The 12,270-nt window shown below is 47.0% G+C and overlaps 1 protein-coding gene across 3 annotated transcripts in view; it reads right to left on the bottom strand.

The window, feature by feature from the left end:
- Positions 1–12,270, bottom strand: part of AMOTL1 (angiomotin like 1) — a 78,807-nt gene that overhangs the window by 46,360 nt on the left and 20,177 nt on the right. Inside the window, exons 1-2 of one of the 3 annotated variants that reach the window (XM_042023728.1) lie at positions 12,206–12,234; positions 1,128–1,274 (exon numbers count right to left, since the gene is read on the bottom strand). Coding sequence is in view for 1 of the 3 variants with exons in the window: in XM_042023726.1 (XP_041879660.1) it covers positions 1,128–1,274 (147 nt within the window). In the remaining 2 variants the exon portion in view is untranslated. Of the gene's footprint in view, positions 1–1,127; positions 1,275–6,659; positions 6,954–12,205; positions 12,235–12,270 lie in introns of those variants that run through there. The other 2 variants (XM_042023727.1, XM_042023726.1) reach the window with 2 other exon arrangements.

The following is a 12,270-nucleotide window of genomic DNA, read 5'->3' as shown; positions in this document are numbered from 1 at the left end:
ACTTTCTTTCTCCTGCTGTTTCCAATTCTCAGAGGAGTTTGTCAGGAATTACATTTGTTTTTTGGCATTTAAAAGCAGTTTAAAAACAAACTTTCTCTTGAGGTCTGGTCATTTCCCGGAGGTTTCACCAGTTACTGCACATGCTGTGGGATAACTTATATACAACCCAGATGCAAGAGGGAAAGAAAAGCCTTTAACAATGAGGTCATTTCCACTAACATTTCTGTGGCAAAGCCTTAAAGATGATTGTGGGGCTCAAGAGGGAGAGAAGATTCCCAGGCTGTTTCACTCCACACCTGCCCTAGGAGATACACCTCTCCTGCTTTCGCGGAAACCATGTTATCTGCCTGCCAGCCTCACTCGCTGGGGTTGCAGCCTGGCCACCACCTCTCAGAGGGGCTATCAGCTCCTCGGGATGGGGTCTAAGCCAGGAAGATGCACAGACACACACATCTCCATCTACCTGTCTGCTCAACAGCCAAGTATCCATCCGCCTTATATGTCCCTGCAGTTACAGCAAACTCTTGCTGCTTTATCCATGTTATCACAGCACACAGAAGCCTCACCACAAGGGACATTTTTGCAGACAAGGAATAACGTCTCCCTAACACACCAGAAAGCTTCCAGTCTAGGTTGTAAGACAACGCCTGAGAAAAGCCTGAGGAAAGGGGACAAAGCCAACATCACACAGTCAAGGCAGTTCTTTATAACACATCAGGATTTCCACTTCTGTACTAGTGATGTTATCATCCTTGTATCTGGGAGATGTACTTTAAATTGCCTATTACTGAAGTCCAGAAGGATTGACCACAGTGAGCCTTCCACAGTGCCTGTGGTCTTGCTCCATCAGCAAAAGAGCTGTGGAAATTGGTCCGGCTGTGCAGTGAAAAGCAACCATGTCCTGAAGGACAAGTGGAAATGCTGCATCCTCCACAAGTACAGGTAACAAGCAATGGTGGGTCACAATACACAAGCCAAAGGCAACTTTGACTCTAGCAAGAATGAGAAGTTGGCCTTCAACTCTGTAAACACTATTTGTAAATGGTTTAAACTGCTCAATTTATGCTTTGGGGAAAACTTGGAAGTAAGTGCAGTGGGTTCATACGGAAGTGTGGCCATGCGCTTACCAGCTTTTTCTTTGGCACTGATCACTTCAGCCGCTAGTGGAGACACTTCATGCCTGCCAGCAAATAACTGGTGATCCTGGTAAAGAAAGCCAGTGTCTTCCAGTACCTGGACTGGGCTGGTAGGCTTGTAACAAACAGATGTGGAGCCTGGAAGAAAGACGAATGGAATGTCAGTAAAGAAACCGCATGAATGACAAAATATGAAGCCATGACTTATGATAGTAGTCAAAAAAAATTTTCTTGAGCCTGGCTGGGTGCCAAGGAGCCCTTCTGAGGCCAGTGAGCAAACCACCTCTTCAGTCCACACCTCCCAAATAACACACAGTAGCTCTGAGGAAGGAGAGGCAAAACACCAAGTCACCAATGCTGTTTCATGCATTGGCCCACCCTCGGCTACAAGGTCCTCAGTCCAGGTACAAAGAAAGGTTTGTAAGAGCTAGCAGTGACAAGTCACAAGCTCACGAATCAGGGCATAGCCCCAGGACATGAAACCAACAGAGCCAGCATAAAACTGAACAAGGGAATAGGTAAAAAGAAGGAAAGCTGAGGACACAGCCACACATTAAATAGGGCTATAGTCTGGGAAAGGCCTTACCACAAAATCTGCCCATGAGTAATAGTTTAGCAATACAGAAAATTGCTGAGACATAAAATACAACCAGTGCTATCAAGGGAGAGAGTTTATAAATCACTTTGTCCAGATGTTCTTAATATGGTAAGGAGTGGATGTAGCTGGAGGGCCATGGGAATTTGTCTGGCAGATCAACTGCACAGGAGCTGCATGCCCCAGCCCCAGCATGCTACAGACACTGATGGCTGGACTGAGCTGGTTTTGGCTAGGGTAGAGTTAATTTTCTTCTCAGTAGCTGGTGTGGGGCCGTGTTTTGGATTTGCACTGGAAACACTGTTGATAACGCAGGGATGTTTTAGTCTCTGCTGAGCAGCACTTACACAGCATTCACGCCTTTTCTGCTTGCAACTTGGCAAACAACAGGGCCCATCCTAAATCTGTTCTCAGGGGTGCTTGTTTTAAGAAGCTGATACAAAATGCATCACAGCAGCGTTAAGCCAGCAATGACATTGGATTGTCCCTATATTTCAGGTCACAAATGACATTGGCATAACCCTACAATTCAAGAAAGATACAGACTGTACAGGGTCCAAAGGAGGGCCACAAAGCTCATCAGTGGGCTGTAGAGCCTGTTCTGTGAGGAAAGGCTGAAGCAGTTAGGTCCTTTCTCCCTGGCTGTGAGGGAGCTCTCATTACAGTCTTGCAGGATTTAAAAGGAGGCTACTGAGAGGAAAGAGGCCCTCTCCTCACAAGGAGCTACCGTGAGAAAGGGCAACAAGCATGAGTTGCACTAAGAGATGTTTTATCTCGACATCAGGATGAAACTTTTTACAGTGAAAACAATCACTCACTGAACAACCTGCCCAGGGATGTGGCAGACTCCCCATCACTGGAGGTTTTCAGGATGCGATTAGACACTGTCCTAGATAATCTCATCTAAATTGTCTCCTTCCCTCAAAAGGTTAGACCAGGTGATCTGCTGAGATCCCTTCCCACCTGGTCTCTTCTATGATTTTGTTATTTTTCACTTTCTTATTTTTCTGAGAACTTACTCATTTTTGTAAAGAGAGGCTCTTCAAGGTTCAAACCTTGGAAATGAGCATCTCCTGGCTGCAAGTACCCTGGCACACAGCAGGGACACAGAAGACTCACTCTCAACTCACCCCACTGGTTGTCACAGGTTTTAGGCTAAAGGAATGGTCATCAACCTCTAGCACCAGCCACTGCCAAGGACTTGCTTGAGCAGGAGGTGGAATGCTCAAAGTGGCACCAGTGCGGCATCCACCGACCCCTGTGGGTCAGGAAGCCCACAAACACAGAGATCTGCAGCACCCCGCTCTGCAGGAAAGAAAGAGTCATGCACAAACGACCTGGATTTATAAATCCTAACTGCTTGGTTTGTGCTCAGTTAACTGCATCTCTCTGCATATATTACACAGGTCATCGCTAACCCCATGCAACTGCATGGAGCAAGGCAGCAGGGGGATAACAAGGGGGTAGGATCCAGCCTATCTTTTCTACAGGCATGAAGATACTATTTTCTTCTGTGCCAAGAGGAAAAGAAATAGACATTTCTGCAAAATGTTAATGAATTCATCACTTTACCATTCATATTATGCATGAATGTGTATGGCAGTTATCTATATTTAGAGAGCAAGAGGGAAAGATTGCTTGCTTGAGTAGATCTAAACCATATATGTCTGTGAAAAGAAGCATAGGAGACTGGTCTGTAAATTGTGCTGATGCCAACACAGACCCAAAAAAAAATCTCAAGTAAACTAATTTCAAAAATTATTGGCCTATTCTGGTAGAGAATAGGATTAAAGACACCCTTAATTGCTCCTCCACACCCACAGTTCTGCCTTGGAATTTGGAATCCTGTATGAAATCAGTGCATTTCAACCCCAAGCTTGTTTTATGAATAAAAGGTAGACTGGGGTGAAGCAAAGAAAACCTGCATACCGAAGGAAGAAGACAAGCAGCTTCAAGCAGATACTGTCTTGGCCTCATCACTAACCAAAGAGAATTCAAAAGAAATAAACTGTTAGTAAAACTGTACCCTCGCCTTCTGCATTTCGAGTCTGTAGGCACCCTTGGGTCATGGTTTCAAATTTTACAAGATCGAGAACAAAGACATGGTTTTTTCTTTAACAGGATCAGAAATTCTCACCTAACCCCTTGTCCTTGGTAGTCGTGGCAGAGCAATATTCTACTAAAATCAGGATTGGTAAATACCAGCATCTGCCAAACTGCTCAGTTTCTGATCTCTGTTATATCAGAGTCAAAATCAAGTAGCCCAAATCCAGGCAGAAACTACTGGACTGTGCTGCACCCACGTTGATGTTTTATCATTATAAAATGCTGTCATGATGTCTTATGACATTAAAAATGATGTAACAATATTTTATGCTCATTCAAAGTAGGTTTTAATAAAATGTCAGCTGTAACTGACACAGAAAACCAGTTTTTGTGTAACACAGAAAACAGTTGCCAAAAGATCAGTGTTTGGCACATAACCAAAATCCAGATCATGGGCAGTAAGGCACCACTTGAAAGCTTAGTGGAACCTCCCAAGCCATTTGGAGCAAAGCACAAGCCCTTTTTCTTTCCCTCCTTGCTGTCACTGGAGCCTTCCAAATCCCAGCTCCACTCTCTGAAGGGAAAGGCTTTATTACACCCAGCTCTGACATGGTGCAAGGCACCCATCCAATGCTCAGGCATTTGTTCCTTTCCCAGACCTCCGCATTCCTCTACAGTGCTCACCAAAAGAGCAATTTTCATCCCTATAACTGATTCCTGGTGCCAGAGCAGTGGTGCCCAGCAGCCATGAGTAAGAAGCCAGTTGAGGGCAACCTAGGATGAAGATTATCACCCCTTCAGGGACGTGTCCCTGGGGAATGGCTTTTTACCCACATCTAGCCCAAACAAACCATAAACCACAGCTGCTGCAGCTGCTGCCCCATGTTTTGTGACAGCCACTGCCAAGAAGAACCAACCTCATCATGTCTGTAGGTGCCTGCAGGCAGCTGCCAGCTGTGCTGTGCCCTCTCCTCTCCCGCTCCCAAAGGCAGCCCAGCCCCCTCAGCCCCAGAATGCCAGGATGCAGCCCAGTCCATAGACATCACGCCTTCAATTGCCATACATCTAGTGTCTCTTATAGCCAGCTCTGTAAGACATGACCACATTTCTGGCCCACTTCAGTCCTTGCTAAATTGGGCAGCTGCTCCAGGCCTTCATTTCTGCATCTCTAGTGACCCTCCTACATCTAAGTGACTGCCTGACACCAATTCACTTGTTTTCCTTTTCTTTTAGATAAGCACACATTCCATTGTACGGAAGCAGACATATTATCCTGGAGTTTATTGCACAGCAGTGCAATTCATTTGAAGATTCAGAACTATTTAAATGAATCAGTTGCTAAGATTAACACCAGACAGTCAGCCAGGACCCAGAGACAGTGGAGCAACACTTAAATATTTCCTGTTTCTGATGTGGTTTCAGTCTGGTTTTGAAAAGGATCTAAAGCAAACCACATAGGAAGCTCATTGCTGTGACATGAGAGGAAAGCCATGCTTTCAGAGCAATAACAGCATCCCCAAGAAACAAATTTACGAAAACAGTCAGAGAAGATGGTTTGCTTACAGCCAAACTGTACTAGGACTCTCATCTTCAGCAAAACACCAAATGATGCCAGTTGTGAAAACACAGCTTGGTGCTATTTAGAGGCAACACCTCACGGCAGAGTCCAGCTAATGAGTTTCTGCATCACACCCCACTGCCCACCCAGGTAACATAATGTGGCTGCCCACAGCACAGCCCATGCTGCTGGCATGTGTAACTCCTCCTCTACCACCCAAAATCCACCCAGCCAAACAAAACCACAGAGTTGACCTCCAAAAAATCCTTTTAATCTGTACCCTACTGACCGAGTAGTTCAACAGAAACTGAGGTGTTTCAAATATCATCCAAAGCAATCATCTAAAATTAAAAAGTAAGTAAGGCAGCTTTACACTTTCCTTTAAATCCTGCCACAGTGTGTAAGGGAAGTCCAAAAAAGACAGAACAAAAACTACATCATTTCCAAGCCCACATCTGTCCTTCTGTATCATAGCTGTGCCAAAAAGGAGTATAAATACCTTATTCCACATTTAAAATATTTTCTCTGCCCTGTTGCTGCATAAAAATCTCAGGTCAAAAAAGGAAGAGAATTGTTTAAGGAAAATAAAAGGACAGTAAAGCACTTCAACATTCCAGGGGCTGCACGAAGGCTGTACCATGAATTGCCCAGGGTGGACCAATCAGTCCCTGCAGTGGGTCACAGGGACCCTCTGTTGAGGCTGGACACCCCTCCATGTGCATCGTGGCCCATGAACCCTACTTCCCCTCCTAAGCATTAGCACAGTTGTGAGAGCAGGGATTGCCATACCCCAGCCCCATAGCCATGCCACTCTCCCAAAGCTGGGAAGAAAAAAATAACTCATGTGTCTCACTTCTTGGTTTAGGTATAAAAATTGGACTCCTAACAATGTCACAAGGCATGTTTTTGGTACCTCCAGCAGCTCTCCTTCAGCAGCGCTGGGATTCTTTTGCAGCCACAGCTCCGATGAAGTGCAGGGGCTCAGGCAGCCACTGGTGATCATTTTCCATCAACAGCTCCCCAGTCAATGCACAAGTTTTCCAGGTCACTTCTGGGGTGGCTGACTCATCCTCACACCCCATAATTCTGCTTGTGAACCTCGCATCCACTGCCAGGGCTCCCGAGCCCTGCGAGGACTGAACAAGCATCACTAGTATTATTTTCACAGGAGCAGAGCAATATCTTGCAGGACTAAAATCCAACACACATAATGCACACCAGATGTGAGCAAGCAGCACCTCTCATTTTCCACATGAAAGCCAGGAGAAGCTGCACCCCTGTGCCTGGCAGGATTATCAGACTGAGCTACGCCTCCACAACTCACCACTCTGGGGAAAGAAATCCTCATCCCAGTATCAGCTCCAGGATCCACGTTGTGCTATTCCCTTGCTCAAGAAAAGTTCCTGGAGTCACCCATCCTTGGTACTGTCATGCCAGTCTCCAGAAAGTGCATTGTCCAAGAAAACACGAGCAATGTGAATAGGCAATGGAGGCAGCCAAACTCCGTCTCTCCCAAGGAATCGTGCTAACACGTCCAAATTTAACTGCTGACAAGGATGAGCATTCTCCACGAAACTTCAGCCTCACGTGCTTATTTTCATATATGCTTCCCCTCAGCAAAAAGCAAAGCAGGGGAGAAAAAAACCTATGAGAGAAGCAAAGCAAATGTGCTTTGAAAGCAGCTCCTGAAGCTGGCATGAGATCACATGGATAGAGGAAAGAGTGGAGCCAAGCCTGCCTACCCGGGAGATCCCCTCGGATGCCCGCACTTCTCCCCCTTCCCTATGGAAATCAGGTGTGCTGGCATGTAGGGGCAAACTGTGCCCGTCACCACTCTTTCATCTCAGATGGTAACAGGTTTTATAATGCTAGAAAAACATGCTGGTTTTTCCCCCCATCCCAGGCTCACCCCAGAGGAGAGGCAGGATACAGGCAGAGCATTCTCATCACACCTCCAGGTGCCAAACAGTTACCTGGGCATTAACCCCATGGAGGAAGAGATGCATATTGCTTAGGCAGCTGCACTAGGCTTTGCACAAATACGTGCATTTTTAAGGTCTCTCTATATTATAAGCTACACATTTGCCTTTGCAGCTATAACACTGAGTCTACAATACACAGCCAGCCCAAATTTATTCAAAGAATTGAATCAATAATTGAAAATCCTGCTTTGATCAAAGTGCCAGTGGCACAATGATGACTCATGTCAGCCTTGCTGCTCTGAGATGAAAGGATAAGTATTATTCAGAGCTGAAAGTAGGGAAAGAAACTCCCGGTAAAAGAGTGAAATACGAAGGCTGACATGGAGCTTGCGAGTGAGACAACACTTCGGCTACAGCCACACTGCTTATCAGCACAGCAGCTGTCTGCAGACAATTTCACTACACTATAAATTCTGATTTCCAAGCAATAAAAAACCTCCAAGATAAAAATTCATCACATAAATTCTTAGGGAAGGAAATTTTCTTCTACTGGGGGAAAAAAGAAAAATCATCAATCAGCTACAACATACAGACAAGACACTTGTAGAGCAGGAGTTTAAGCCATGATAAATTCTGCTGTACTTACTGCCTTTAAAAATGATCACGTTACAGAAAAGCACTGGCACGATCCGTGTCACTCGGATATTTAAGCCCTTCCATTAATTAACCAGAAGTGAAATAGGACCTAGGTCTGTGGATCATTCAGTCTTAGCTCCTTGTTACTTCAAGCAAGTATATTTTAAAATTCCCTTCTTGAACTGAATAAACAGCATCTTGAAGAAGAGGATTTTTTTTCCCATTTGGAGGAGGTTTTGGGATCTCTCTTCCTCAGACACACACAAATATTCCTCTTGGTTCCCACTCACAGTCACGGACATTGCTCTTTATCCATCTCTTTTTTTTTTTGCCAGTGGTGTCCTTTAGGTTAAATAGCTTTCTCCCTGAGTCATTCCCACAAACTTGCAGCGTACAAAGGAGCCTGGGATAAGGACAGAACAAAAATAGTACAAAGGCTGTACAGTGCTCTCTAACTGAAAAGGCAGGCATTGAACTCTATCGTATGGATTTCTAGAGTTTTTCCTTTTCTTTTAATGCAAGCAACAAACCATCCTAAGGATCCACAGCTCTTCACGTGATCTGTGTGAAGAATTGCTTGTGATAACCCTACTCTAAGCAGAGCCTTTGCACAATTCTTAAGTGTCATAACTTAAAGCAAAAAGGAATTAGACCTTCTTCCCACCAGAATATATATTACAACTATGATCCTTCCATTATTAAATCATTACAAGCAATTTATATTCAGCCACTTTTAAAATGCAGAAATTTAATAAAGGTGTTATACGTAGAAGAGCTAACAAGATAATTGCCTGTAGTTCTTGCTCCCAGATGGCTCTGCTCAGATTTAAAACAGGGAAAATCACAGCAACAGCCACTGGTGTGGAGCCATCATATCAAAAACAGCCCCAAAATGGTGCTGGTCACAAGCAGAGGGACACACCCCAGGGGACAGGATATGTCACTGGCAGGGACCCTCTGTCCATCCCAGGTAGCCATCATAGGGAAGAATTTCATTAAAAGCATTTTAATTCCTTAAATCGTTCATTAAGTTAACAATGTCATTATTTTCCAGCCTGAGACTCGATCACTGGAGTTACTGTTGTCTAAAGCACATTAATATTTGTGTTAGCCAACATGGTCACAGCAGATAATCCCAAGTGCTGCTCAATTATTTAACCCCATGCTGTGTTTTCTTGAGATGTGGCATCCCCCTGTAGATCACCCTGCTCCTCGGCTGGTGCTGCCTTGACAGGTGCTGGCTGTCATGGCTTGGTTTGCACAAAAATGACACCTTCAAGATGTGGGACAGACATGCATCAGGAAAACCACAACCACACACCGTGGTGGGACATCTGAGCTGGACAAGACCACTGAAAGCCAGCAAAGGCTGCAGGACTGCCTGCCACTAATGGGGTACACCTTACTGTGTGGCCAAACTCTGCTCTCACATGCACCAATCCAAACCTGGAGCAATTTCACCAGCTTCTACAGGTTTACTTCAGATTTACACCCACAGCAGTATCTCACCTACTCAAAAAGTCACTAAAAGGACCAAAAATTGACATATACATTTCCTAAATGCAACATCTGAAAAGTTGCCCTAAGAAATTTTTTTTTTGTAGAGGTGATGATTTTCTTGTTACTATTATTTTCTACTTCCATCTATTTCTAGATCCTACTTGTGCCCTGAGTGGAAGGCAGGCCGTTCCATTTAAATATCCAGGACACAAATGGGAACCAGATTACATCTATCCCAAAGCTGCCAAAAAGCAATTGCTGTATGAAACCAAAAATCCTCCTGGGATTTTTCTCAAATCCACAAAATATTCCTGAGCACTAAACTTTCCACTGGGACTATTACATTAGCAGATAGTCTGTGTGTGAAAATCCAAGTATGCAGCCGTCCTCCTAATGGTTTCCAGGACAAGGAAGCTGCACAGGGCACACACTCCTGCCTTAGCACCAAGTAACATTTATACCAGATCTGGCCTTTAAAGTGAGTTACATGCCTATCAGTGAGAAAAAAAGAAAGCTGCAATGGTCAGCAGTAACATCTCCACATAATCCTGAAACACCCTTGTGCAGAGTTTGGTTGTGCCTGACCCTCCCCGGGCTGCAGCTGGGATCCCTTCCAACCCCCTTAGGTGTCTCTTTGCCTTTGGCTCTGTGCTGGCGTTTCCTCACAGAGAAGCTCTTGCAAGGAGCACCAGAGCTCTATCCGTGCACCCATCCCTCCATCCAGGGACTAATGCGCAGAGGCTTTGGTCCAGATCGCTGTGGGAGGCCAAGACTTGGAAACTGCCCTCAGGCCTGTCACCAATCCTGCAGATACTTGGATTTAGGAGAGGTGACACGTGCCCCTGTAGATTGAAGCTGAGTGCTTTCCAAAAGAAGAGGGAAAGCAAAGTTCCCCCTGTGAAATGCTGATAGAAAAGGGGAGCAATGGACATCAGGACAGAGGAGAATGGACATGCAGGTGATTGGGGGATCCCATTGGCCCCAAACAGCCTGGGGAAACTGGGAGGCCCAGCCCCAGAAACACCGTGGGGCACATACCTCCCCAGTTTAACAACCTAAAACCAGCGTCCCCGAATTCATCCCCTCATACCACTGCTCCAGTCACGGCTGAGGATGAGGAAGGCTGGGCAGGACTCGGACTCTCCATGCAGGGCCATAGCATACACCCAGCACAGCCCCAGAGAGGATTTTATTATGGGCTCCTGCCCACCCAATATTCCCTGCCCTCATCACTCAGACATTTCTTGATAAGGTATTTATAGAACTCTTGGAAAAGCTTTTCTGGCCATTAGAAATGACTACATGTATATGCAAAAATCTATTATATACACATATATATGTATAAAAATAAATATATACACATGGTCTCTATTTTATTTATATATAATATATGCAGCCATATATCTCTCTCTATATATATGTAAATACAGAAAAATACACAAACATTTATCTACATATATTTTTAATGTATGTATTTAATATCTATATATAACTATATACATGCACACCTGTTAGCAGGAATGGCGCTGCCAGCTAGCTGTGCTCAGGAAAATTCATGGGACTCATGTTCACTGCCGCCCTTCTCTCAGGAAGCTTTTAGGCTTCTTTTTATACATAAAAAGGCATAACCTGTACTCAGTGGATGCACGATAAGGGCCTTGCAGACTCTCATTCACGAGCTCCTGGTCTCTGGCAGCAGCTGCCCACAGCTCCCGGGATGCTCACACAGCACCAGGAAAGAGAAAAAAAAAACCTCTTTCCATCGAAAGAGGAAAAAGCCCAAGCAGCGACCTTCCTGTACTTAAAGCTATGAATCACAAAACCTGGCAGAAGGATTCGGGTTAAATTCACGTCGCGGCTTTTTTTTTTTTTTTTTTTTTTTTTTCAATGCTGCCTTTTTTTGTTTTGTTTTGTTTAACCGGAGTTTATCTTTATTTCCTGAAGGGGTAGGAAGGTTAAATATCAAAAAGTTCCCTCTCACCATCCCCCTACAACAACAACATGAGAAAGCGCTCCCCCGGCGTGGGAGGCCCCTCCTGCGTGTCCCCTGCGGCCGGCGCTGCCGCCCCACGCACCCGCGGGACGGGACGGGACGGGGCCGGTGTCCCCGGAGGGTGCTCCGGGGCCGCTCCGAGTGACAGCCCGGCGCTGGGGACCCGCGGGGACGCTGCGATCGCTGCTGCGGAAACGGCAGCGGCCGCTCCGAGTGCCGCTGGAAACACTGCCCGCGCTCCCAGCCGGCGCTTCGCTCTTCCCTGGAGCGCCGGGGCGGCGGACCCTCGGCGCGTTCCTCCTTCGGAATATACTGCGGACACCCCGCTCTGACCGGGGCTGTTTCGGGGCTCGCCCCGCGCTGCTCTGCCTTCCCGGAGCGGGGAAGATTCGGGAGCACCCGGGGAGGACTCCGCGAGCGAAGGAGCGGGAGCAGCGGCGGCGGCCGGGCTGGCGGCTCGGCTCTAGCGGAGCGGCGGGCCGGGTTAGCGCCGACTCGGCCCCGCTCCCGCACAGCGTGCGGGCTCCACGCAGCCCGGGGGAGCAGCGGGGTGCGCTGGCTCCGGGAGCCGGAGAAGGCTGCCCAGGCCTTCCCGCATCCTCCCGGGAGGGTGGCGGGTCACGACAGCACTCACGGGCGGGTATGAGGAGAGACATCCCGCAGCGGCACCCCCGCACACCCCGGCGCGCTCCCCGGCACACACGTGGACACGGGCACCCGCATCCCCCCACGCACAGACACACGTGTGCGCAAACATGTACGCACGGACAGGCACCCCTGCGGGGACACACGGACACCGTTTCCCTTCCACGCCCTCACCTCCGGCTCCGCGCCCCGCCGCCCCCGGCTGTCCCCGCCCCGGCCCGGCCCGTGGCGGCCGGCGG

This window comes from Corvus kubaryi, unplaced genomic scaffold, assembly GCF_017639235.1.
Source record: "Corvus kubaryi isolate FWS band 111438036 unplaced genomic scaffold, C.kubaryi_AGA036_p1.0 37256, whole genome shotgun sequence".
Taxonomy (NCBI): domain Eukaryota; kingdom Metazoa; phylum Chordata; class Aves; order Passeriformes; family Corvidae; genus Corvus; species Corvus kubaryi.
Note: the sequence above shows the minus strand (reverse complement) of the source record. Positions and strands in the feature narration are given on the sequence as shown.